The following is a 27,988-nucleotide window of genomic DNA, read 5'->3' as shown; positions in this document are numbered from 1 at the left end:
AGAGGCTGCCCACCAAGGGGTGGAGCCTGGAGCACCCACTCTGCAGCCAGACTGCCTGGGGCATTCAGATCCTCAGCTATTAAGAGTGGGCTCTGAGTGGCCAGTGCTTTAGGCACCAGTTGGCAACTAATTTCCCTTGGGTGACCAGGGGCAGCTGGGAAGATATACCTTACTAGTCATGTGACCTTGGACTAATTATTCAACCTTCTGTAGCCTCTGTGTTCTCATCTATAAATTGGGTATCATCATTGTAACACCATATCAGGTGGTTGTGAGGACATCGAGATAAAACACGAAAGCTTTTAGGATGGTGCCCAGCATATGGTGAGCACTCAATCAAAGCTGGATATTTTAATTAAGAGAGATTGTCTGTTACCTCTCAGAGCCCTCCACATCCCCCACTGTGACTGCTGCCATTCACTGAACCCCGACCCTTTTCCAGGCATTAGACTAGTCCCTGGGGACACCAGGAAGAACAGTCATACATTCCTTCATAAGTCATACATTCCTTTTACAGAGACAGGCAGTAAACACGTATGCAAACAAGCTGCTTTCCAATCAGGATAAGTTCTATAGAGAAAGTCGTGTAAGACTAATTGGGTGGGAGGGGGCAGCTCCTTGACAAAGGCTCTCAGCCAGGGAAGGATTCTGTAATGTACATTTGAGCTGAGGCTGGAAAATGAGAGGGAGTCAGCCATGCAAGGAGGTGGGAGGGCATTTGGAGCACCCAAGAGAATGCAAAGTTTCTGGTGGGAAGAGGGTGAGCTTGAGGGAGAGAGGGTGCTAGAGTGGCCGACAGCAGGACATGGGCCAGGGGGAGGAGAGATGGTCCGAGGGACCTGGAGGCCCATGGTCACATCAGAGTTGGGTTTTATTCCAAGAACGGTAGGCCCTCTGAAGGGTTTCCAGCAGTTGTGATTTGCCCTTAAGAGGCTGCTTTTCTTTGTTGGAGAGGTGGATAGATGGGTGGATGGATAGATGGGTGGATGGATGGATGGACAGATGGATGGATAGATAGATGGGTAGACAAATGAGCAGATGGATAGATGGGAAGATGAACAAGTGGACAGATGGATGGAGAAATGGGGGATATGGGCAGATGAACAGGTGGCATTGGCACAGGCGTAGCCCCTTGCTCTGTACTTGCTGAGCAAAGTTTGGTGCCCATTGCCTCCCTCTGCCCTTCAGGGCTGCCTGAGGTGGTGAGCTCCTGACACCACATCCTGGGAGGAGCGACTGCTGCTGGAGGAGAGGAGACCAGGCTAGGTGAAGGAGCTGCTTCCTGCTCCCTGTGTCCCAGAGGCAAGGGAGACACCATAAGGGTGGCAGTTGACTGGCACACAGAATCCACAACAGCTTAGTTCAAATCCTGGCTGTGCCGTTTCCCAGCGTGGTGACCCTGGGCCACTGAAAGCTCATGGAGCATCAGCTTCTCTGTCTGTGACGCAGACCATGTGCCTACCTTAGAGGATATGGGGGTGCTTACCAAGTACCATGTGCAGGTGCCATGCTCAGCCTCTGGCTTCTTGGTCTCATTCCATCTTCACCACAGTCCCGGGAGGTGGGTTTAGTTATTGGCCTTGTTTTGCTGATGAGAAAATGGAAACAGAAAGATTAAGTAACTATCTCAAGACCATGTGGCAACTAAGCACTTATATCAGGCTTCTCCCATGCATTCATTAATCTCCACTACCTGGTGGGTGGGTCCACCTGGAGAGAACCCTGAGGCATAAAGCTAGTGGCGCTGAGCCGGGGTTCCCACATGCCAGATAAATAGGATGGACACTCCCCCCACCTCCAGGGAGTCAAGAACACAGCAGGACAAGCGCACGGGGCGGCAGGCACAGATGCGGATGCAGAACAACCATGCCAACCTCCCACTGGCGGGGATCCCAGCAGGTCCTTCTTGCCCCGCCCCAGACAGTCCCAGCCTTCGGGCACTGATAAATGCAGAAGTTCCCCAGGAGAGACAAAAGGCCTCAGCCTGGTGCCCACAGGCAGAGCACACAAGCAGCCGAGTGGCCGCAGCCCCGCAGTGGAGGAGTGCCTCATGCACCTGGTGGTTTTCTGCACCCTAACAGGTGTGTCTGGCCACTGCTCCTCCCACTGCAGCCCCCGTTGCTCCACACCATGCCCTTCTGGCCCATCAGGCATCTGAAGAGGAGCAGGCGTCTGCCCAGGGGTAAGTGGATAGCTGGAGTCACTGGCAGGCTGCGAGGACCAGGCTAGGAGACTGGGGAGGGTGATTAACCCTTGAAAGGGAAGTGGTGTTTGGTGGCCGCAACCAGGTAAAGAGAAATGAAAGACATGAATGAAGACTGGGAGGACAGCAGGGAGGTTCAGCCCGGTACATCTGGCAAGGTGAGGCCGCCGCTGGGGATCCTGTGCAGGAACCTCCAGCTGGCTCATTGCCCAGGGCTAACACCACACACACAGGCAGGTCTCAGGATGCCTGAGAGTGTGGTTGGCAAAATAATGGCCCATCAAAGGCAACATACACTGCCAGCCCCAGTCCACACTGTCCCTCACTGTAGCCACCAGCCACATGTGGCTGCTAAGCACATGAAACATGGCTAGTCCAAATTGAGATGTGCTGTTAGTGCTAAATATACACTAGATTTTTAAGACTTTGTACAAATATATGTATACTATACATATACATACGATATTATCTCAATAATTTTAATTGATATGTTGAAGTTAATGCTACTATTGTAGATATATTGGAATAAACAAAATATTAGGTTAGTGCAAAAGTAATTGCTGTTTTTGCCATTGAAAGTAATTTATTTTTGGCTGAGTGCAGTGGCCTGTAATCCCAGCACTTTGGGCGTTGAAGTGGGCGGATCACCTGAGGTCAGGAGTTTGAGACCAGCCTGGTCAACATGATGAAACCCCATCTCTACTAAAAATACAAAATTTAGCTGGGTGTGGTGATAGGTACCCGTAATCCCAGCTACTCGGGAGGCTGAGGCAGGAGAATCACCTGAACCTGGGAAGCGGAGGTTGCAGTGAGCCAAGATTGTGCCACTACACTCCAGTTGGGGCAAAAAGAGTGAAACTCCATCTCAAAAAAAAAAAAAGAAAGTAATTTATTTTGTATATACATTAAACGCAAATACAGCTGTTCCTTTTTACTTTTTGAGTGTAGCTGCTAAAACATTTGAAGTTGCACATGTAGCTCACGTTACATCTCTGTTGGATTACACTGCCCTAGACGGCTGCATCTAGACACTTGGCTTTCACCCCTGACACCCAGCTGCTAGGGCCCTCCGAGGGCTTCTATACTCTAGGCAGCCAGGAGAGTGACAGTGGGCCCTGTGACAAATCATACATTGCTGCTGCCACTTTTAAATGGTGATTTTAAAAAATATTTTTCAATAAACCTTGGTAAAGAAAGGTTAAGTCAGATATATAATTTGATCAATTGACAACTTTTTCACCTGAACATCATGGAATAAGTCCCAGTGGCTTACAAAATGCTTTCACACATATCAGTTACTCTTTTTTCTTTTTCTTATGAAAATGTTTATATGGAAAAGTTGGAAGTCAGTTCTTGTCCTGGGACCCCTGCATTTTCGAGCCTCCCCCTCTCCCCGGGTCTCAAAAGGAAATCCTTAAGTTCAGAAGCTCAGAGGGGAGAAAGCCTGGCTGGAATCAAAAAGGGCTGGTCACCTGGGGCTGGTGCGCTTGAACAAGCCACAGGCAGAAGCAGTGAGAAAAGTAGGGTTGGGATAGGAGCCAGACTTCCTGGGGTCATAGTTCCCTGGTACATACACACACAGCTCATAGTTAGAGCTTGGGCTGTTTCTAAACATTTCTGGGCTCAGTTTCCACTCTTTAAAATGGGAATAGTGATACTGCTTCCCTCAAGATCCCACAAGTGTTCACACTACTCACGCTCATCAGTCTGTGAGTGTCATGCCCGCCTTACGCGAGGGTTTCACGTGTGCTGGTCTCCTTTGTTCTGCCGCTGCTGCCCTCACTAACCTCCTATTCATCTCAGGCTCAGCGCGTGTCCTCTCCACGCCAGGCTCTGCTGGCTGTGCTGGAGTTGCCTATAAAACAGACAGAGTCGGGGTGGGCCAACCAGAAACATTATGAATAAGCATGTCATGTAAACACATAAAATACATACAGAGTGTATTGATTGCAGTCAGTGCTATGGAAAAATTCAGGCCAGGAAGGAGCATGTGGTGTGGTGGGTGATGCATGGTGAGGCTTAAATAGGGTGGTCAGGAAAGATTCCCCAAGAAGGTAATATCTGAGGAAAGACCTGAAGGGGGCCAATGCTGCAAGGACAGCTTTCTGGGCCACAGCAGGAGCAAGGGAACAGCAGGTGCAAAAACCATGAAGCAGGAGCATGCCAGGTGTGCTTGAGAACTGGCAAAAGCAAAGGGAAGGGGAGCCAGAGATGACGTTGCAGGAGTAGGGGTGAGGGGCCTTCAGGCTCACTGCGAGGCCTTTGCCAAGAGGGGCCTGCTGAGGGATGTTGAGCAGGGGTTGGGGAGCTGGTTCAGGCATCTACCAGGTCTCTGTGGCTGCTCAACTGAGAATAATAGACTGTCGGGATAAAGGAAGGAGCCTGGAGACTTTGCAGCACTCTAGATGAGGTGTGGTGGTGGCCCAGACCAGGTGAGCAGTGAGAAGTGACCAGATTGCAGCTATGTTCTGAAGGAGGTGCTAATAGAATTTGCTGAGAGGAATGGATAGGAGAGGTGAGAGAGAGTGGAGCAAGGATGTGTCCAGTTTCAACTTGAGTAACCAGAAGATGGAGTTGCCCTCACCTGAGAGCAAAGGGTGTAGGCAGATGGGAGGTGGACTTCCCACAGGTCTGGAGGTCAGGGGAGCAGTGAATCTGGATGTCATCAGCACGAGGACAGCATTTAAAGCCTGAGAACGGATGGGCCCACCAGGGAGACTGGGGTCAGTGTAAAGGTGAGGGAGAGGAAGAATCCAGGGGGCTCCCAATGTCCTGCCTTGGGCACCTGGTTGTGGCCACCGAAGTGGGAACACAGGAGGAGCTAGTTTGGTAGAAGTGGCACTTAGAATTTTCGGACATGCCACATTGTGCCTGTGGGAAGTCACAGGACGATAGAATTGTAAGTCATTTAGACTCATAGACAATAGAGATCTGGCTGTTCTGTATCAATGTTTCTCAACCGGGGCATTTGGGCTCCAAGGGACATTTGGCAATGTGTGGAGACACTGTTGGCTGTCACAGCCTGGGAGGGAGGGAGTGGGCAGAGGTCAGGGATGCCGCTGCCCATCCTGCTATGCACAGGACAGGCCCCCACACTCCATGAAAAATGATCTCACCCAACATGTCAGTAGTGCTTAGGCTGAGAAATCCCCCTCTATCCTGTACTTAAATATGATAATAAAAGGGAACACTTAGAGAGTGCTTGCCAGTTGCCAGGGGCTAAGCTAAGGGGCTGTCCCATTTCATTCTGCTGATGAGGTGGGTGCCTTTGGTTTCATCCCCCTATGGGTGCATGAGTCTGACAGTTGGGGAAATTAAGTCACTGTGCTCCATATTGAGGGAGCTGAGGTTTGACCCATAGACGTTGGACCCTAAGCACTGTTTAAGACAGCCTTAGGGCCGGGCACGGTGGCTTATGCCTGTAATCCCAGCACTTTGGGAGGCCTAGGCGGGTGGATCACGAGGTCAGGAGATCCAGACCATCCTGGTTAACGCGGTGAAACCCCATCTCTACTAAAAATACAAAAAATTAGCCGAGCGTGGTGGCAGGTGCCTGTAGTCCCAGCTACTCGGGAGGCTGAGGCAGGAGAATGGCGTGAACCTGGGAGGCGGAGCTTGCAGTGAGCCAAGATTGCGCCACTGCACTCCAGCCTGGGCTGCAGTGTGAGACTCCGTCTCAAAAAAAAAAAAAAAAAAAAGAGACAGAGAGCCTCAGAAGTCTGCCATGTGTAATGGGATGGGGTGGAAACACAGTGGCCACACAGACAACTAAAAAAGAGGAAAAACCAGGAACTATGATAATAGACCCTCATCTTTCATAATGAATTTATTCCTGAAATATTTGCCAGTGTAATTCTTATTCATTTAAGTAAAGCTAATACTAATGTTTCCTAAGTTACAGAGAAGAAGGTCAGCATAAACCATGGAACACTGTAGAAAGTCCCCAAGTTTGTTGTAATCTTGTAATCCCCCATTTCATCTTCCTTGCACTCCCCTTTATTGCCATAAGGAAAATTTTATATTGAGAAAACAGAATGAGTTTATGGGCGAACAAACCTGTGTTTGAATTCCAACACCTCCACTTGCCTGTTCATGAGCAAAGTTCTTAACTTCTCTGAGCCTCAGTTTTTCCACCTGTCAAATGGGATCATCAATGCTCCTTCCTAGGGTGTCTATGAAGACTGCCTGGGACTGTGCCTGTTAAGCACCTTGCAGGGTGTTTCATATAGAGTAGGCCCTTAGGCATGGTAATAGGTTTTTCACTTCTGGACAAGATAAAGTAACAGGGACCTATTTACCCTCCCACTTGAAACGACCAAAAAAAAAAAAAAAAAGAAAGAAAGAAAAAAGAAAAGCACAAAATATTTGAAACAATGCTTTCAAGATACTGGATGTTAGGGAAGGACTGTGACCCCCAAGAGATGGGAAACAAGGTGATTCTCTACATGTGCCCCAGCTGACTGCCTGGAGAAAGTTTGCAGGCTGTATGCAGGAAGGGGAGACCCAGGTGGAGCCGGCTGGACTCCGTGAGTTGAAGAGACAGAGCTAAAAGTCCAGAGAGACCAAAACATCTAGAGTCTGCAGGGTAGCTGCTGAGGAGGAAAGAGCTGCACAGAGAGAAAAATGCCTTGAGAATTGAGCCGTGCACTCATCAGCATATGCACATGAGGAAAACTACCCCAGGCTGGGCAAAGAACTACCAGAAAGGATCAGAGGCAACAGCGCCCACGCTAATACCAGGCAAAGCATGGCGCCTGTTCCTGCCTGCAAGACGGTAAAACCTAACAGCTTGTAGGGCGTAGGACAGAATACACAGAAGGGTTTTCCCTCAGTAGTGGGAAGTAATTAGCTCTGTACTGAGTACTCTGGATCCACCTAACAAATCTTAGAGGCAAAATCTGTAAGGATCAAACTCTTTCCAAGAATCTAAGTTCATACCAGAAAAAGGCTGAAGAATATTTATGGAAATACAGAAATATTCATCACCCAACCATTTAAAAATCACAGTGTCTGGCAACTAATTAGAAATAACGGGAATGCAAAGAAGCAGGAAAATGTAGCCCATAATGAGGAGAAAAATAAAAAGCAATCGATTGAGACAAACCCAGAAATGACACAGATTTTAGAATTAGCAAAGACATTAAAACAGTTTATCTAACTGTATTCTATATGATCAAAAAGTAGACACATGAAAGTTATTTTTTTAAAAAGACCTAAATTAAACTTCTAGAGATCAAACCTATTATGTATGAGATGAAAACTAATGCTGGGTGGGGTTAATGGCAGATTAGACACACTAACATGAAAAGATTTGTGAAGACATAGCAATAGCAACTAGCTGTATTAGTTTTCTATTGCTGTTGTGACACATTGTTTACTATTTATTTATTTATTGAGACAGGATCTTGCTCTGTGGCACAGGCTGGAGTGCAGTGCGTGATCACAGCTCATTGCAGATTGGAACTCCTGGGCTCAGACTCCTTAGTAGCTGGAACCACAGGCTTGGTCATGCCATGCCTGGCTAATTTTTTTAAATTATCTTTCATAGAGTTGGGGTCTTGCCATGTTGCCCAGGCTGGTCTTGAACTGGGGCTCAAGCAATCCTCCCACCGCAGCCTCCCGAAGTGCTGGGATTACAGGCGTGAGCCACAGTGCCTGGTGCCTGGCCTGTGACATGTTACCACAAACTTAGTGGCTTAAACAATGCAAATTTACCTTATGGTTCTATAGGTCAGAAGTCTGACACAGGTTTCACTGGGCTTAAATCAAGGCGTCAGTAGGCCTGAATTCCGTTATGGAGGGTCTGAGGGCGAATCCATTTTTCTTCAGCTTTGCAGTTTCTAGAGGTTGCCTGCATTCATCAGCTCCTGGCTCCCTTCCTCCACCTTCAAGACCAAAAATGACAGATCAGGTTCTTCTCACATTTTATCCCTTCTGCTGTAGTCACATCTCTCTCTTACACTCCTCTTCTGTCTCCCCCTCCACTTTTAAATACCCTTATGATTACCTTGGGCCCACTTGGATAATCTAGGATAATCTTCCTAGTTTAAAGCAGCCAGCTGATTAGCAACTTTAATTCCATCTGCAACCTTAATTCTTCACTGTGTAACCTAACCTAATCACAGGTTCCACAGACAGGCATGTGGATGTCTTTGGGGAGCTGTTATTCTGCTACCACACTATACAAAAATAAAACACACAGAGAAAAAAATAATTTAACAAAAACAGAGCATCAGCGGGCTGCGGGACAACCTCAAGTTGTGTAATATACATGTAACTGGAATTTCAAGTAGGGACAGGGGATGGAAACACGTATTTGAAGTACCAATGGCCAAAATATTCCAAATATTATGAAAACTATAAGCTCACAAATCTAAGAAGTTCAGTGAGTTCCAAGTATAGGGAACCTGAATAAAATTGCACTGAGGCACATCATAATCAAATTACCCATAACTAGTGAAACAGCAAAAAAGACACAAAACATTAAAAAATAATGGTGATGGCAAAATTCTCATGAGAAACAATGCAAGTAGAGCAACATCTTTAACAGTTATGAAAGAAAAACATTTCCAACCTTGAAGACTTTATCCAGTGAGAATATCTTTCAAAAATGAAGATGAATTAATGATTCCCACACTCAATAGCTGAAAGAATTCATCACCAATAGCTGCATACTCCAAGAAATGTTAGAGGAAGACCTCCAGGCAGCAGTAAAATAATACCATATGGGAATCCGAATCTACACAACAGAATGAAAAGCACTGTGGTAACTACATGAGTAAATATATGCTTTTCTCTTATAATTTAAATATTTTCAAAAGATATTAAGTTTTAAAGTAAAAATAACATGGGAGGCCAAAACAGGTGGATCAACTGAGGTCAGGAGTTCGAGACCAGCCTGGCCAACGTGGTGAAACCCCGTCTCTACTAAAAATACAAAAATTAGCCTGGCATAGTGGTGCGTGCCTGTAATCCCAGCTACTCAAGAGGCTGAGACAGGAGAATCGCTTGAACCCAAGAGGCAGAGGAGATTGCACCACTCCACTCCAGCCTGGGTGACAGAGCAAGACCCTGTCTCAAAATAATAATAATAATAATAATAAATAAAATAAAAATAGCAACAATATATTATGGGATGTATAACAAAGTATACCAGTAAAAGGTAAGACAACCACGGCAAAAAAGGTCAGGAAAGAAGACATAGAAGTATAATCTTGTAAGATCTTTATATTATACATGAAGGGGTATAATATCACTTAATGTAGACTGTGATAAGTTAAAGATGTATACCATAAACCCTTAAGCAATTCCCATAGCATGAAGAGAGTGAGATTTTTACTAATAAGCAAACAAAGCAGATAGAATGAAATCATTAAAAACAAAAAACAAAAACTCCATCCAAAACAAGACAAGAAAAGAGAAAAAGGACAGATAGAAAACAGAAGCCAGACTTAAATCTAAGCATCCCAATAATCACATTATAAATAAAGCTTATCAGATTGGATAAAAAGCAGGGCCCAACTATATGCCTGATAAAAAATGCACTTAAAATGTAAAGACACAAATAAGTTAAAAGGATGGAAAAAGATAACATCATACTGACACTAATCAAAAGAAAACTGGATGGCTATATTTATATCAAGGATTTCAGACCAGAGTAAAAAATATGACTAGGGATAAATAAGATCATTTCATAATGATAAAGAGGTCAGTTCTTCAAGAGGACATAACAGTCCTAAATATTTATGCTCCATAACAGCTTCAAACTACCTGAAGCGAAAACTGATAGAAATACAAGGAGAAAATAGACAAATCTAAAATTTTAATTGGAGATTTGAATAGCCTTCTCTCAATAATTGACAGAAGAAATAGACAGAAAAATCAGTATGGATATTGAAGATTTGAACAAAACTTTCAACTAGACCAAATTGACATTTATAGAACACTCCACCCAACCACAGCAGAATAATTTTTCTCAGTGCACACAGAACACTTAGCAAGATATGCCATATTCTGGTACAATCCCCCCAAATTTGGAAACGAACACACTTCTAAATAACCCACAAATTAAAGAAGAAATCCAAAGGGAAACTAGAAGGTATTTTGAACTGAATTAAAATGAAAACACAACATATCAAAATATGGGGGCTGCCTCTAAAGTAGTAGTTCAGGGGACAATTATAGCACTGAACTCTGTAAGAAACTAGAAAAAGACAAAATTAAACCCAAGGTAAGCAGAAGAAAAAAAAATAAAGATCAGAGTGGAACTCAATGAACTATGACCCGAGTCGGCAACCTACAACCTGCGGGCTGGCTGCTTGTTTTTGTAAATGAAGTTTACACAGATACAGTCATGACCTTTCGTTAACATATTGTCTTTGGCTGCATTTGCACTATAGTGGCAGAGTAAAGTAGTTGTGATAGAGACTATATGGCCTAAAAACCTAAAATGTTTGCCATCTAGTCCTTTAAAAACAAGTTTGCTAACCACCAAAACAACAAAGTCAATGAAGCAAAAGGCTGATTTGTTGAGATCAATAAAATTGGTAATCCTCCAGCAAGGCTGATTGAAGGAGAAAAGGAAAAAGACAGAAATTACCAATATCAGGGTGAGAGAGGTAATATCACTACAGCTTATTCAGATAGTAAAAGGATAATAAAGGAACATTATGGACAGCTTTATGCCAATTCATTCAATAACTTAGATGAAACTGACAAATTCTTTGAAAGACACCAACTAGTAAAGTTCACTCAAGAAGAAATAGATATATATATGTTAAAGAAACTGTATTTGTTATTACAAACCTTTCCACAAAGTAAACTCCAGGCCTAGATGGCTGCATTGGTGAATTATATCAAATATTTAAGGAAGCAATAATAGCAATTATCTACAAACTTCTAGGTTTGAAAACGAGGGAATATTTAATAGCTTATTCTGTGAGGCCACCAAAACCAGATCGAGACACTGTAAGTAAAGGAAACTGCAGGCCAATATCCCTCATGAAAATACATAAAGTATTTTTAACAAAATTTTAGCAAATCAAAGCAACAATATATAAAAGGGATAATACATCATTACCAAGCGGGATTTCTCCCAGGAATGCAAACTGGTTTAGCATTTGAAAATGTATTAGCGTAATTCATCAATTAACACACTAAAAAGTTATACTGTCATTACAATAGATGCAGAAAAGACATTTGACAAAATCTAACATCCATTCCCAATAAAAACGTGGCTCAGCAGCCAACCAATTTTCAACACAGGTGCCAAGGACATACATTGGGGAAAGGACACCCTCTTCAATAAGTGGTTCTGGAAAAATGGATCTCCATATGCAGAAGACTGAGACTAGACCCCATCTCTCACATTTCTCTGTACAGAAATCAACTACAAATGTATTAAAGACTTACACATAAAACATGAAAGCATGAAACTACTGGAAGAAAACCTAGAGGGCAAGACTCCAGGATGTTGGTCCAGTCAAAGACTTTCTGGCTAAGGCTCCTAAAGCACAGGCAACAAAAACAAAAATAGCTAAGTGGGACTATATTAAACTAAAAATCTTCTGCACAGCAAAGGAAACAATCGACAGAGTGAACAGACAACCCATTGAATAGGAGAAAAATATTTGCAAACTGTTCGTCTGACAAGAAATGAATATCCAGAATATACAAGGAACTCAACTGGCAAAACAACCCATTAAAAAGTGGGAAAAGGATCCTATAGACATTTCACAAAAGAAGACATACAAATGGTGAAGAGGTATATGAAAAAATGCAGAGAAATGCAAGTCAAAACCACAATGAGATATCATCTTACCCCAGTTTGAATGCCTATTATAAAAAACACAAAAAATAATAGACACTGGAGAAGAAACTGAAAAAAGAAAACTTATACATTGTTGGTGGGAATGTAAATTAACACAGTCATTATGGAAAACAGTATGGCGATTTCTCAAAAAACCTAAAAGTAAAACCACCATGTGATCCAGCAATTCCACTGCTGGTATTTATCCAAAGGAAAGGAAATCAGTATATCAAAGGAATTAACCCATTTATGCTGGAGATTGCAAATTTTGGGGGGAAAGATCAGACCTTGGCAGTGACCTTGAGCAGTAGGATATGCATAACTCCCACAAGCTTAGCGTTCCAATAATGGAACACTAGGCATAAATACATTAATGTACCCCAATGTTTATTGCAGCACTATTCACAATAGCAAAGATATGGAATCAACCTACGTGTCCATCAGTGGATGAATGAATAAAGAAACTGTGGTATATATACAAAATGTTATACTATTTGGCCATAGAAAAGGAATGAAATCATGTCATTTGCAGCAATGAATGGAACCAGCATATTAAGTGAAATAAGCTAGGCATAGGAAACAAATATTGCATGTTCTCACTTATATGTAGGAGCTGAAAAGAAGTTTGTCTCATTTAGGTAGAGATTAGAATGATGGTTACCAGAGGCTGAGAAGAGTCGAGCAGAGAGGGGGATGAAGAGAGGTTGGTTAATGGGTACACACATAGAGTTAGAATAAATTCTAATGTTCCATAGCAGGGTAGAGTAACAATAGTTAACAACAATGTATTGCATATTTCAAAATAACTAGAAGAGAGGACTTGAAATGTTCCCAACAAATAGGAATAATAAACACTTGAAGTGATGGACACCCCAAATTCCTAGAGTTGATTATTATACACTTTATGCATGTAACGAAACATCACATGTACTCCATAAATATGTACAAATATTATGTATCAATAAAAAAAACCTCTCAGCAAATTAGAAATAGAAAAGAACTTTCTCAACCTGATTAAGGACATCTTCAAAAAGCCAACAGCAGATAGACTCAATGGTGAAAAGCCGAATGCTTTTGTCATAAGATACAGGAACAAGCAAGAATGTCTGCTCTCACCACTTCAATTCAACATAGTATTTGAGGCTCTGGTCAGTGTCATTAGAAGAAGAAAGAAAGAAATGATTCCTAGTTGGAAAGGAAGAAGTAAACTGTCTCTATTTGCAGATAGCATGATTGCACATGAAGGTTCATTGGTGTCTGTAGAGAAATGATAGACTTTTCACCAAGTGCGGCTGTAATGTGCATATGCAGAAGAATGAACTTCAATTACACCTTCTCCCATATACAAAAAGTAACTCATAGTCCTACATGTAAATCCTAAAACTGTGAAACTTTTGAAAGAAAACCTAGAAGAAAACTTTTATGGCCTTAGATGAAGTAAAGATTTCTTAGATACAATACAGGAAGCACACTCAATAAAAGAAAAAAATGATTAACTGGACTTTGCAAAATTAAAAACTTCTGCTCTTGGAAATACACTGTTAATAGAATGAAAAAAGAGAGAGACATGGACTGGGAGAAATATTTGCGAAGCAAATATCTGGTAAAGACCTTATATCCAGAATATGTCAAGAACTCTCAACACCAATAATGGAAAATAAATAACCTATTTTAAAAATAGGCAAAAGATTTGAACAGATATTTCACCAAAGACGACACACAGATAGCAACTAAATACGTAAAAGATGTCCAATGTCATCAGTCGTTTGGGAAATGCAAATTCAAACACCTGCACACCTATTTGGATGGCTAAAAGTAAAAAGTCTGAGCATAGCTAGTGTTGGTGTGGATGTGGGGGTCCCAGAACTGTCATACACAGCTGTCGGGAAAGTAAAATGGAGCAGTCACTTTGCAAAACAGTGTGTGACCATTTCCTTAACAGTTATGCATATATAAAAATATATATAAATACTTAAAAAGTTAGGCTGAGAGCACGTTGGGGCAGGACCTAGGACAGGGGCACAGCTGGGCATGAGGGTATCTGCCAGCCTCTGGGCAGGGCAGATCCAAGTTTTGTGGGGCCTGAAGCTTGGATGACTTGGGTGGCCCTCTACAGGGAAAATAATCTTCAAATGAGAAATTCAAGATTAGGTACAAAAGTGAATATTTAGGACAAAACAAGTAACCACAAATTCCTGGAGCTGTGGATCTCCAGGTTCCTTTTTTTTTTCCAAGCCATCTTGAGATGTTTTTCTAGGAACGCTGACATAGAAAAGCTTCCTGGTGGCATCTGGCTTCCTCTCCCCATCTCGCACACTCAGCCATTCCAGCCTTCGTAGCCCAAATGCTGTGCAGCACTGCTATCCCCAAGGCAGAGCTGTTTCCAGGTGGCAACCTCGGTAGGTGGCAGTGCCCACAGTCCTGTGAGTGACCACAGCAGCCAACCGAGCAGCCTCTGGGGTTGGGCTCCGCTGTCTCAGCCTCCAGCTCCCTTCCTACCCACCTCCACAGCTCTGCTGCCCAGCGGCTGCCTGAGCCCCAGCAAGCAGGGCTTACCTGTGTAGTGAAGGGCTCCAGAGGGTATCACAGAGAGCCCTGGCTGCTCCTCACCCTCCTGAGCGTTGGGCCCCATGGCCTCTCCCCCTGCCTCCCCGCAGGCCTGCTGTGGTGCCCTCAGCCAGGACACAGCCCTGCCCTCTGCCTCAGCCCTCAGAGCAGCCTGCTTGGTTTCCCCAGTTCTTGGTGGAGAGATGGCAAGAGGGAGCGTGGGATGGCTGAGAGCCCAGAGCCGGGACTTGAATCTCTGGCTGTGCCACTCATTCGCTGTGCGCATTCAACAGGTTGCTTAATTCCTCTGTGCTTCAGTTTTCTCATCTGTAAAATATGGTTGGAAATAGTACCTTCCTCACGGAGTCACTGTGGACGATAAAGAACCCCAGGAGGGCATGTGTGTGGCAGCTGTGCTTACCAGAAGGGTCCCAGGCACGTACCAGGTGCTCAGTAAGCGCTGGTCCTGTCTGCTCTCCATCCCTGGGTCACAGGCTCCAGCAAAGCATGGCTTGGGCCCACCCATCCCCTGGGAACACAGGTCTGTGGATCTCACACCCTATTGGCAGATAGTCCTGGGATGTCGGGGGTAGGATGTATAAAGACAAACTTGTTCTTGAAAACCCCAAAATTACCTGTAAAGTTCAGTATAAATAGTTTTTTGTATTTCCCAAAGATCAATTCGCTTACACATGAAAACTTGAGAACCGAAGAGGGGAAAGTCAGTTCACAAGCAACTGTCCGAGTTTTCCGATCCTTCTGCCTTTAGGTACCGATCCACTGTCTAGCCGTGAGATGGGTGTGGTGGAGAATTCTGGGGCTCTGTGCTGCATCCTGGTTTAACATCCAGCCTCTGTGACCTTAATATATACGGAGACTCTTATCTTCAGGATGGGGAAGGGAGGCCCTAATCTCCGAGCCAAAGTTAAAAGCACATAGTGATGTTTAACTGTGTTCTTAAAATGGGCAAAATTGATTTGAAACAAAGCATAAAGTGAGGCCACCCTGGGGCACTGAAAATCTCTGAGCTGGCCTAACATCTGCATGCTTTATTTTCTAATAGTGTCCTGGGGTGCATTAAATTATTTCTATTTTGGCATGAGAAAATAACAAAGTGAGAATAAGGGAAAAAAGAGAAAATGGGAAAAGGCTCCAAAGAAAGAGGTATGAGGTGTGAAAGGGATGGACTGTGAGATAAAAGCAAAGCTCAGCTGTTGCTGGAAGGACTTTGGGAATATCCCACAGGGAGTAACGCTGACTAGTGCCGGGGATGGAGAGTGCGCTGCGGGCAGGGACCCTGCGTAAGCCTGTGTCTCCCTGTCTTGCAGGTGGTGCCGGGGAGCGGGAGAAGGTGCCGGCCAACCCCGAGGCGCTCCTGCTCATGGCCAGCTCCCAGCGTGACATGGAGGACTGGGTGCAGGCCATCCGCCGGGTCATCTGGGCCCCGCTGGGCGGAGGTACTGCCCGTAGATCGCATGCCCACCCTCTAGAACCCTTGCCTCCAGGTAATCATGCCCCCTGCCTGTCCTGAGCCCCAAAGACCCCGCTCACTGAGGACTTGCTGGCTGCATCCTGTGCTTCTCACAGCAGGCTGGCCCTTCCACTGCCAGCCCTCGGGAGTCACCCAATGGCTGCCGTGTACTCACTTCCTCTTTTATTGAAAACTGTATTAGACGTCTAAATGTACTGGATTCAATTCCAGGGCTGAGGAATTCATGAGGATAGGCCACACCTCCACCTTCCCTCATCTCCATTCTCTGTGGGAGGGATGGTAGACAAGGACATGTGTCTCGTGGTGTCCAGGGGTGAGACATGCCACAAAACCAGTGAAGCTCAGTGAGAGGACGGCGGGGGTGTGGTTAGGTGGAGTGGCCAAGCAGGCTTAATGCAGCGACAGGGAGCTGGGGACATGCTGGGGAAGAGCATTCCAGCAGAGACATGGATACATGCAAAGGCCCTGAGGTAGGGACGAGCTTTGGGAACACAAGGCATGTCAGGAAGCCCGGGGCCCCGAGGGAGTAAAGACCAGGAGAGTGGGAGGGCCTGAGGTAAGAGTGGTCGCCAAGGCCTTGGAGTCCTGGTGGGGATTTTTTATTTTGTTCTATATACAGTGGGATACCAGGAGGGCTCAGAGCAGGAGACACAGAGGACCTGAGTCAGATTTATGAAAAAGGCCCCCTGGCCACCACATGAGGAGTGGACCTTAGAGGGACAGGAGTAGACACAGCAGGCCAGGAGAGTCCATGGGGTGGGCATGCAGCTGATGGTGCAAAGTGGCCAGCCGCAGGTGTATCCTGAAGGTGGAGCTGCCAGGTTTTGCCTATGGTCTGGACATGCGGTATGAGAGAAATGAAAGGTGACTCCCAGCCGTGCAGTCACTATCTCTAGGTTGGTGTCCATATGAAGTGGTCATGAAAAGATCTTTCATAATGGGATCACCATGGCATTGGGGCCAGGGCCACCGACTCCCTGCTGAATGTGGAGACTGGGAGTCTGAAAGCTGGCCGGGCTCTGACCACACAAGCTATGGACGTCCTCTTTCTCCCTGTGGTGTTTGATCAGCATACAGTCTGGGCAGGGACTCACCTTTTGGGGCTCTGGGCCAGTCTCCAGATTTCACAAGCCACATAGGCTGAGCCCCTTCCTTTGCTCCTCTGTTTGCCCACTCTCCTCTCCCACCCCTGGCTATGGTCTGCCTGACCACCTTTCATTCAATGATAAATCCCTTACAAGGAAGAGTCAATATAATGTTGAGAGTGAAAGTTGTTCTCTCAGGCTTCATGAATGATATCACACTGTGAGCCTTGGTCTCCTTGATCCCTGAAGGTTGCAGCACATTTGACTTAGGGCCCTAGATTAATGGCCTGGAAAGGCCTGAGCCCACCCAGGGATTTCTGCAGCCTCGCAGTCGCTTTGGTTCCAGGTTGCTGAAAGTGAACCAGTGGAACAGAATAGAGCCCAGAAGCAGAATCTTACGTAGTTGGACTTTGATGTATGACAGGTGGCAATTTTGAGCAACAGGGAAGGAGCATTATCATAATCTTGGGGTAGAGAAAGAATTTTTAAATGAGTTACAAAAAAACACTATCTATTATGAAATTGTTGATAAATTATATTTTATAAAATGAAGAGCATCTGTTTGTAAAAGGTAGATTAAGAAAATGAAAAGATAAGCTGTAGATTGGGTGAAGGTGTTTGCAACACATATGGTCATCAAATTACTCGCTCCCCAAACTCCTACAAATGAATGAGGCGAAAACAGACAAGGCAGCAGAAGCATGGGCAAGAGACTTGGACAGGCATTTCCTAAAAGAAGAAATCCTCATGACCAGTGAACATAGGCTGCTGTGCACAACCTCATCAGTAATCAGGGAATTGCAAATTAAATCACAATGGGATACTTGTATGCACCCACCAGAATGACTAAATGACTAAATGAAAAAGACAGTTTCAAGTGGTGATAAGGATAGAAAGCTATAGAAACTTGCACATATTGCTAGGGAAATCAGCAGTGTCTGCTGAAGTTGATGCTGTGCACACCTGTGTCCCAGCAATTCCATATGAAGCGTGTCCCACATAGAAATGTGTGCACAGGTACACCAGGAGACTTGGATACATGGGATGTTCATGGCAGCCTTATTGATGATAGCCTGACACTAACCCAAATGCCCAGCAACAATACAATGGATGAATAACTATGACTCAGTCTTACAATGGGAAACACCACAACAATGGGAATGAATCCACTACAGTGCCACCTACATGCATGAATCTTAAAAACAATGTGGAACTAAACCCAAACAAACAAACAAAATAACATGGTGTATTATCTACCTATATAAAGTTGAAACACAGGGCAGAAGTAAACTATGTTATTTATAGATAGATAGGCAACAGAATATAAACAAAAGCAAAGAAATGAATGCCATGAAAGTCAGGATAGTAGGGAGGAGGGAAGAGGTTAAGATGGGATGGGAGAAGGGCATACATATCTGAAATGTTCTCTAGCTTGGCTTGGATAGTTAAACAGGTGTTCCTTTTACAATAACATGTTCATCTGCACATTTATGCTTTAAGTGCTTTTCTAGATGTGTGCATATAAAAAATAAATGAAACAAAGGGAGAAACTTGGGGTCAAAGAAGTGAGATGACTTGCCCAAGATGACACAGCCAGCTAGGGGGCAGAACTGAGAAGTGGAGGTGGATGTTCTGACCTCAAAGACTGTGCTTGGTCCTGGCCCAAATAGCCCGTCCAAGAGCTGCACCAAGACCTGCACCCAGCAGGCCTGGCTCCCCAGCCACATGTCCATCTCCCTCTCTGCTTGCTCAGAATTGGGGATCTTTGGCAGAATCCCACATAGACCCTAGACTGACCCCTTTCCCAGGCCTGGCATTTATCTGCCTTCCCAGGCTGTGTGCTGAAGAACTCACAACCATTAAAACAGGAACTGCCATCAAAGGCGCTTATCTCCTTTCTCCCGGGAGTATAGAGGAAATGCAGAAATCTCAGGAGTTAGCGATGCCAGACGTGTCTGGGCATGCATGGTGCTGGCAGGTGGGCTCAGTTGGCCCCTGAAGGTTTTCTGGAAGAGCTGTTATTAGCCCGTATCCCCTGGGAAGGAGGCTTAGAGGATCAGTCCTTCTTTGACTGTTTTGTAACAGAGCCCCTGAGCTCTTCCTGGGGTGCTTATTCTGGCACCGGCAGGCCACCTCTGACAGACAGGAGTGGGCAGCATGCCTGCTGCAGATGGGACAGCCCAACCATTCCCTTGAGAAGTGGGAGCAGGCCAGTGGTCGGGGAGCCTCACTGCTGGTGGCCTGACCAGCCCACCAAGCTGTGGCCACAGCTGGAGTGCCTCTCATTTGGGAATTAATTTGGTCATTCAGCCAATCTGCAATGGACTCGCAAATGTTCTAGGGGCTGAGGAGACAGCAGCGAGCTGGAGGACAGGCATAGGCCTCATAGTTCTCATGTGCTAGTAGAGGAGGCAGGTGACCAGCTGAGCAGGCACATGGCAGGTTAGATGGTGGTGGGCACAGTGGGGACAGAAGAGGCAGGGAGGGGAACACAAGAGATAGGGTTAGGGTTTGGTAACTTTTTAGTAGAAGGAAAGAAAGGGTGGATAACAGCACAGGCAGAGGTAGGGGGCCCATCCCAGAAGAACAGCAAGGAGGCCAGTGTGGCCAGAGCAGAGTGGGCAAAGGGGAGGAGAGAGACCAAAGAATGAATGGCCTTGTCATCATGGTAGAGCTGTTAGCACCTCATGGTATGGAACAGAGAAGTGGAAGAGCCTGGCCCATCTTCTACCACGATCCTTCTGGCTGCCATGTTGAGAAGAGACCAAAGCCAGTTAGGAGCTCCTTACACAACAGTGCAGGTGAGAGGTGAGGGTGGCCTGGCCCAGTGGCGGTGGCGATAAGAAGTCATTGAATTCTTGATTTATTTTGAAGGTAGAGCCAGTGGTATTCCCCTGCTAAGATGGACGAGAGGTGTATGAGAATGAATGAGAGAAGTTAAGGGTAATTCTGGGATGTTTTGGTCTAAGCAATGGGAAGCTAATGGGTTAGCTATTAACTGAGATAGAAAGACTACGGGAACTGCAGCTATTTGGAAGGAAGATATGGGCCTAGTTTGAGATACCTATAAGATGCTCAAGTTTAGATGTCAAGTAGGCAGGTAGATATTTCGGCCTAGAAATCAGGAGAGAGGACTGGGCTAGAGAGAGAATTTAGGGGGCCATCAGCACATAGATGGGGTTTGAAGTCATGAGGCTGGATGAGACAGCCCAGAGCGGGTGGAGGGACAGCAGAGAGGGTGAGAAAGAGAGCAAGCCCCAAGAGGGAGGACAGCCAGAAGCCACCAGGGTCCCTGAGCCAAGTGAAGGAACGAGGGCAGTGATCAACTGCAGCCAAGTGCTACTGATAGATCAACCAGAGGGTGAAAGCTGAGCAGTCATTGGTGACTTGAGCAAAGGGGCTTTTGTGGAATGCCTGATAATAAAGGGAATGAGAAAGGATGATAGGAGGGGAAATGGAGTGTCAGCATAGCCAACTCTTTCAAAACGTTTGCAGAAAAGGGAAGGAGAGAAATGGGGACAGCAGCTGGAGGAGGAGGTGAGATAAAGAGGAAGTTCGTTTATTTTTTTAAGTTGGAAGACAAAGCATCATTGCAAAAGATTGATGGTGCAGGAGGGACAGAGAATGATTGCTGGAACACCAATGTCTCTTATGGATATAGATACAAAAATCATCCACAAAATACTAACATGCTGAATCCAAAGAATTATACCCCATGACCAAATGAGATTTATCATAAGAATGGAAGGGTAATTTGATGTCTGAAAATCAATTAATGTAATATATTAACAGAATAAAGGACAAAAACACATGACCGTCTTAGTAGACTAGAAAAAGCATTTTATAAAATCCAGCACCCTTTAATGAATAAAACACTCCAGAAACTAGGAATAGAAATGAACTTCTATTCTATCCCTAGGAATAGAAGGGAACTTCTATGATAAAGGGCATCTACGAAAAGCCCACTGATAATATCATACTTAATCGAGGAATACTGGGTACTTTTCCTCCAAGATCAGGAACAAGACAAGGATTCTTGCCTTCACCACTTCTATTCAGCATTGTACTAGAGGTTCTAGCCAGGTCAATTATGCAAGAAAATGAAATAAAATGAAGCTTGATTGAAAAGGAAGACATTAAAGTATTTCTGTTTGCAGATGGCATGATCTTGTATACAGAAAGTACAAAAAAAGATTAGAATTAATTAAAAATTCAGCAAGGTTGAAGGATACAAGATTAGTATATACAAACCAATTGTATTTGTGTACAGTAGCCATGAGCAAACTGAAAACGAAATTAAGAAAATTTCATCTACAGGAGCATCCAAAAGAGTAAAATACTTAGGGATAAATTTAGCAAAAGGAAGTATAAAACTTATATTCTGAAAATAACAAAGCATTGCTGAAAGAAATTGAAAAAGATCTAAATAAGAAGAAAGACATTCCATGTTCAGGAATGAGAAGACTTGATATTGTTAAGAGGCCAATACTCCTCAAACTGATCTCTGAACTTCCACGCCCAGTTCAGGGAACACAGTCCCAGAAGGATGCATGAGGCAGTACCTCCTTGCCAGCTGTCTCCTTGCCAGCTCTCTCTGAGAGGAGAGAGAAGGGAGACAATAGTCACAGGGTCCCCAGTGACCCTGTGTGTCCCTTGCCTGGTTATCTGCAGAGAGTCTGCAAGCCCCCTTAAAGCCTGGAATTTATATGCATAGGAAGGGGCTTAGCCAAGCCCATTGCATTGAAGTGTGAGAGGAGGGAGAGTGAGGCTTTGGCAACAGGCTTGGGTCTAGGTGTGATTTGGCTCTGCCACTTGCTTACTGCATGACCTGGCACACCTCTTATCTTCGCTGTACCTCTGTGTCCTTGTTTGCAAAATAGGAAGAATAATATCTTTTTTGCAGGATTGTCATAAGAATTAAGAGAGAAAATGGACATAAAGTGCTCAGTTCTCTCTCAGTACTAGTTCTCATTCATTCATCACACTTATTGAGACCTGTCACATGCAGGCAGAGGACTCAGCAGGGAAGAAAGCAGTGTACAGTGTACAATTCAGTGGCATTAAGTGTATTCGCACTGTTGTACAACCATCACCACCATCCATCTCCAGAACTTTTTCATCTTCCCAAACTGAAACTCTGGCTTCCTCCCTCCAGCCCTGGGCAAGTACCATTCTACTTTCTGTCTTTATAAATTTGACTGCTCTAAGTACTTCATATAAGTAGAATCCTGTAGTATTTGTCTTTTTGTGACTGGCTTATTTCATTTTGCATAATGTTCTCAAGTTTCATCTATGTGGAATATTGGAATTTCTCTCTTTTTTAAGCTCAAATAATATTCCATTGTATGGATATACCACATTTGCTTATCCATTCATCCATTGATGGACACTTGAGTTGCTTCTGTGTTTCAACTATTGTGAATAATGCTGCTGTGAATATGAGTATGCAAATATCTCTTTAAGTCCCTGATTTCAATTATTTGGGGTATGTACCCAGAAGTGGGATTGCTAGATTATATGGTAATTCTATTTTTAATTTTTTGAGGAGCCTCCAGACCATTTTCCACAGTGGCTGCCCCATTTTATATTCCCACTGGCGGTACAAAAGGTTTCTAGTTCCTCTACATCCTCACCAGCACTTGTTTTCTGGTTTTTTTTGTTTTTTTTTAAATAGCCATCCTAACAGGTATGAAGTGTTATCTCATTGTTCATACGGTGTTGAAAGAGGTGAGAAAGTGAGTCAAGGGGACATCTAGTGGAAGTGTGCTAGACGGAGGCCATAGCTTGGGCAAAAGCAGAACATCTGATGTGGTCTAGAACCAGCACAGAGGCAGATGGGCTGGAGGGAGGGAGGAAGGGAGCCAGATGGGAGTGGCCAGAAGGTAGAGGCTTCCTGGACCCCTTTCAGTACTCTAGCTGTTATTTTATTTTGTTTTATTTTATTTCATTTTTGAGACAGAGTCTCGCTCTGTTGCCCAGGCTGGAGTGCAGTGGCACAATCTTGGCTCACTGCAACCTCTGCCTCCTGTGTTCAAGCAATTCTTCTGCCTCAGCCTTCCAAGTAGCTGGGATTACAAGCACATACCACCATACCCAACTAATTTTTGTATTTTGAGTATAGCAGGGGTTTCACCATGTTGGCCAGGCTGGTCTCGAACTCCTGACCTCAAATGATCCACCTGCCTCGGCCTCCCAAAGTGCTGGGATTACAGGCATGAGCCACCACACCCAGCCACTGTTACTATTTTTTTTTTTCTTCTTCTTTTTTTGAGGCCGAGTCTTGCTCTGTCGCCCAGGCTAGAGTGCAGTGGCACTATCTGGGCTCACTGCAATCTCTGCCTCCCAGGTTCAAGCGATTCTCCTGCCTCAGCCTCCCGAGTAGCTGGGATTACAGGCACCTGCCACCACGTGGGTGGCTAAAAATTTTTGTATTTTTAGTAGATACAGGGTTTCACCATCTTGGCCAGGCTGGTCTCCAACTCCTGACCTTGTGATCCACCCGCCTTGGCCTCCCAAAGTGCTGGGATTACAGGTGTGAGCCACCGCGCCCCGCCCGGCTGCTGTTACTCTGAAATGAGGAGGGGACATTGGAGGGCCTTGAGCCGAGAAATGTCTTGATGTAATACATCATTTAAGAGGACCACTCTGCCTGCTGACCAGAGTTGTGCAAGGGGGAGCTGAAGATGAATTTGCAATAACCCAAGCAAGAGAATGGGGTGCTCTCCCTGTGGTCAGGGTAGTGAAAGTGATCGGATTCCAACTCTATTTTGCAAGTAGGACAATAAGCTCTCCTGGCTGTGGATGTGAAGAAGGGCGCAGTGGAGGCTAACTCCAAGGTGTCTGGCTGGGCATCTGGAGGCTGGAGTTGTTATGAAGTAAGAAGGGAAGACTTAGCACAGAGCTGGTTTGGGAGGCTATGGCAAGACCATAGCTCTGTTTGGACACGTTTAGGTTTGAGGTGTCTGTGAGTCATTAAACCAGTGGAGACGCTGAGCAGGCAGTTAGATTCAGAAGTCTGGGGGCTGGGACTGGTGCTAAGTAGCACTACAGCCAGCAGGCACCACCAAGCAAAGCCCTGAAGCTGTTGGTCCCAACCTTACCAGTGACAGCGCAGAAGGCAGTCTTGGGGCAAGGAGCCCAGCTGGGAAAAGGTGTCCCCGCCCAGAGTGACTGCTTGGTGCTGGGGCGGGGCATGGGGGGCCGGAGACAGGCAGTAGGCCTGTGGTCATCATCGGAACTGCAGTGCCCTGGCCTGGCTGTGTGGGAATCTCACAGCCCTCAGGAGACTTTTCTCAGACCCCCAGGAGTCAACTCTCCTGCCCTTGGGTTCCTCTGGAGTCATGGGTGGAAGAAAGAAGGGAGAAATACAGCTCCCTGAAGCCCTAGGGCAGGACATGTGACATGGAAAAAATCCAACTTTGGGACAACCAGGTGGGACACAATGCAACCTTGTTAGCTGGTAGTGGTCATCATTTGATGGAATGGCATCTCTAAAAGGAAGCCCTGGAGGCATAATCAGATTCAGAGTGAAAGGTGATTACCCCCAGGCCAGGCTGCCAGTGGTGGGGCCCAAGGTCCTAGTGGACCACTTCTCCCCAGCACTGCTTGCTCTATATCACAGCCCTACTGGGAGATTCAAGGAAACAGTCTTATTTCTAGTTCCTATGAATGTCAACCTGCCTGGCCAGTGGGCCTGGGCTTTTCCAGGCAGCCCTTCCAAAAGGGGAGAGAAAGGACTCTTGCAGACCTGGGCTAGGCCTCAGGTCACTAAGCCAGCAGAGGGGTACTTGAGACTAGTTCTGGTGCCTTCCGTCCATTCTAGTGGGCCCTGAGGGTTCATGTACTCAAGTGGAGAAGATGTCACTATGGACCTTGGATCCTGTCCAGGCTCATAGAGGGCAGGCCTGGCCTCTTCTAGGTATAGAGGGTGTTCTGAGCACACTTGGGCCTCCTTCCCCTGCAGCGCTCAAGGCTTCTACCCTGCCAGAGCCCCAGGAGCCTGAGAACTTGGATCCCCAAGGCAGAGGAAATGGCCTCCAGCCACAGCCACCCTCCCCCACCCCCTCTGATGGGACAGCCACAGAGCTGTGTACCAGAACAAAGGCCAGAGCAGCTGCCTTATCTAGGGAAAGCATGGTAAGCTAGTCAGGATGATTTACAGGGGGCTGTCACCACTGCTTCCTGCAAAGGTCAGGACGCTAACGTTCAACACTCTTTTAACCACCTTGCTGGTTCATTAAGCCCTTCCTTCTCAGCAGCTCTGATGAGAAATGCCCATCAGCTTGGCCAGTTTGGTTTCAGTCTGGTTTCAATAGATCTCAGATCACAGAACCAGAAAAGAGTTTGTCTCAATTATTGCTAAGATGGGGATGAACCCCTGGGGACCCCAGCATTTCCTGTCCTGGACTCTGTGTCCCTGCTGAGCTTGACAATAGCCCTATGAAATCAGTCCCATTATATCCCACTTTTGGTGAGGAGACAGAATCAAGGAGGCTCCAGCATTTTGTCCAAACCACAGATAAGTGGGAAGCTGGCATTTCGGCCTAGGTCTGCTGGAGTGCAGAGCCTGGGTGCTGGCTGCCTGCTGTAGAGAGCAGGATGCCAGGAAGCCTCAGGGTATCCTAGGGTTGGATCTTCATCTCTCAGCTTGTTCCAAATGGCCCTGGAGGACTTCAGCCCACACACCCTGAGAGAAGAGGAAGGGAGCTCACACTGGCTATGGGCTGCCCTTGCCAGGAGTTTGGTACAATCTGGAGGCAGCAGAGACTCAGAGGTTCAGCAACTTACCTAACAACACACAGTGGGGCTGAGGGCAGCACAGCCCACCTCCAGGGTAAGCTCATCGCTGGATGCTGTTGCCAGGTAGGCCTCAGCGCATTCTACCCACTAGATCTGAGTTTTCTTGATGGGGGAGGGGGACATAAGACTGAGGGAAGAGGCAATCCCTGAGGTCCTGGATCCCAGCCCTAGCCAGGGAGCTGCTGTACACACAGCTCAGAGACAAAGACCATCCAGAGTGAAGAAGCCAACTGTTACTGGGTTGCTTGTGTGAGAGGACAGACTCAGGTTGTCAGCTCCCTAGCCCTGCCCCGAGAAGGCAGTCTCATGACTGTCTCTGCACTCCCATCCCCAACAGGCCCCACCGCTAAAAACCACCCCTGAGGTGGGGTGGGCATTGGCAGGGCCAGGGCTTCACCTGGAGCTCAATGTGGCAGTGCCTGTCAGAGCCTTCTAATGGGTGGCGCCTGCAGGCTTCTAGCCATGTGGGGCTCCTGGGTAGGGGTGGAGGGCACACTGCAGAGACTGACCAGTCTGACTCTGAAGACACAGGCAGGAAAACCATGGCTCAGAGCAGAGAAAACATGTCGGCACCAGATCCTGCCTGCCCACCTGAGAGAAGCCTGCCGGCCCCCGGTTGGCGGGAGCTTCTGCTGAACCCTTGGCCCCTGCTCTTTGACATGCACAGGGCTGCCCAGAGCTGGCGGGTCCCTGGGCCGTGGGAATGCCAGGCTCTGTTGGTAGGTGGAAGACAGACATTCCTTGGCTTGTGACACCCTGCACCAACCTGCCCTGGCACCCTCATGTTCACCTGAGCTCTGGGGAGGGAGAAAACAGCTCTGCAGCCCCACTCCCAGTTTTGAGGACCTTAGCCCTCATACTCAGTGTCAGGGCCAGGACTAGGGATCCTCACTGGCCTGGGGCACAAAATGTAAGGGGGCACCAAAAAAACTCAGTAATCAAGATATTTTATTGTAATCTTTTAAAAAATGAACATTAATACAAAAATATCCTTATATTAGGTCCCCATTGCAGCTCTAACAAACTGCCAGAAATTTGGCAGCTTAACACAACGTGATTATCTTCTAGTTCTGGAGGTCAGAAGTCATAACCAGTCTTCTAAGGCTAAAATCCAAATGTCAGCAGGACTGGTTTCTCGTAGGACATGGGGAGAAGCAGTTCCTTGTATCTTTAACCTTCCAGGGGCTACAGCAAGGCCTTGGCTGTGGCTTCAGCACTGCAGTCTCTGCCTCTGTCCTGCCCCCGCCGCCTCCACTGTGGTCAAACTTCCTTCTGCCTTCCTCGTAAAAGAACCCCTATGATTGCACCTGGCCCCTCAGATAACCCAGGTTAACCTCTCCAGCCCTCATCACACCTACAAAGTCTCTTGTACTGTGTAAGATAACGCAGCCACAGGTTCCAGGGATCAGGACATCTTGGGGGGAAGGGCATTATTCAGCCAACCACATCCATGGTCAAATGCGAACATGTGAAATAAAGGCAGGAGTGTGGTGGGATTGGGGTGGGAAGCACTCACCCTCAAGGCCTGCGCAAGTGCATAGCTGCTCCTGTCTGTATTGAAAACTTTGATCTTTTGTTCATCAAAGATTGTTTGCCTAATATTTATTCTTAAAAATATTACAATAGTGTTTATCCTAGTTACTGAGTGAGGTTTTGGGTGCCCCTTAAATTGTGCCCCTGTGGTGAGTGCCTGGCTTGTTTCACCCTAGGCCAGGCTCTGCCTAGAATGAGCAAGAGGCGTGACCCAGCTCTGTACATCCAGCTTGAAGAAGGGCCCCAGCCTCTTCCAGCCCCAGGGCCGCAAATCCCTCCCTTAAGAATTCTGCGCTCCTACCCTTGGGACTCCCATCCCTGCTACTGGCGTTGCACTGCCCCTAGCCGTGCCTCTCTGTCCACCTGCCTTCCTGGTGTACCCATTCCAGCCTTCACCCTTTGGAAGTATGGGGATTGTGGGCTGGTCTCAGAAACTTAACCCGAGAAGAACACAGGCTTTGCAGAAAGATCATGTAGGTGTTAATGAAGGTCCATCACCAGCTGTATGACCTTAGGCAAAT

General features: G+C 46.1%; 1 protein-coding gene and 1 long non-coding RNA gene across 9 annotated transcripts in view; both read left to right on the top strand.

Annotated features, from left to right (window-relative positions):
- Nucleotides 1-27,988, top strand: part of ARHGAP22 (Rho GTPase activating protein 22) — a 216,062-nt gene that overhangs the window by 166,944 nt on the left and 21,130 nt on the right. For 3 of the 8 annotated variants that reach the window (XR_004026707.1, XM_003278162.4, XM_003278161.4), the window contains one exon: nt 15,887-16,015. The exons of 2 other annotated variants lie outside the window; for them this stretch is intronic. Coding sequence is in view for 5 of the 6 variants with exons in the window: in XM_003278162.4 (XP_003278210.1) it covers nt 15,887-16,015 (129 nt within the window). In the remaining variant the exon portion in view is untranslated. Of the gene's footprint in view, nt 1-15,886; nt 16,064-27,988 lie in introns of all 8 variants that reach the window. 3 more of the 8 variants (XM_030798184.1, XM_003278163.4, XM_030798187.1) reach the window with 1 other exon arrangement.
- On the top strand, nt 16,441-27,579 carry LOC105739096. The gene is made up of 2 exons (XR_001114964.2): nt 16,441-16,606; nt 25,782-27,579. It is a non-coding gene; the product is annotated as an uncharacterized LOC105739096 (long non-coding RNA).

This window comes from Nomascus leucogenys, chromosome 18, assembly GCF_006542625.1.
Source record: "Nomascus leucogenys isolate Asia chromosome 18, Asia_NLE_v1, whole genome shotgun sequence".
NCBI classification, from domain to species: Eukaryota; Metazoa; Chordata; class Mammalia; order Primates; family Hylobatidae; genus Nomascus; species Nomascus leucogenys.
The sequence above is the reverse complement of the archived record's forward strand: the minus strand, read 5'-3'. Positions and strand labels throughout refer to the sequence as shown.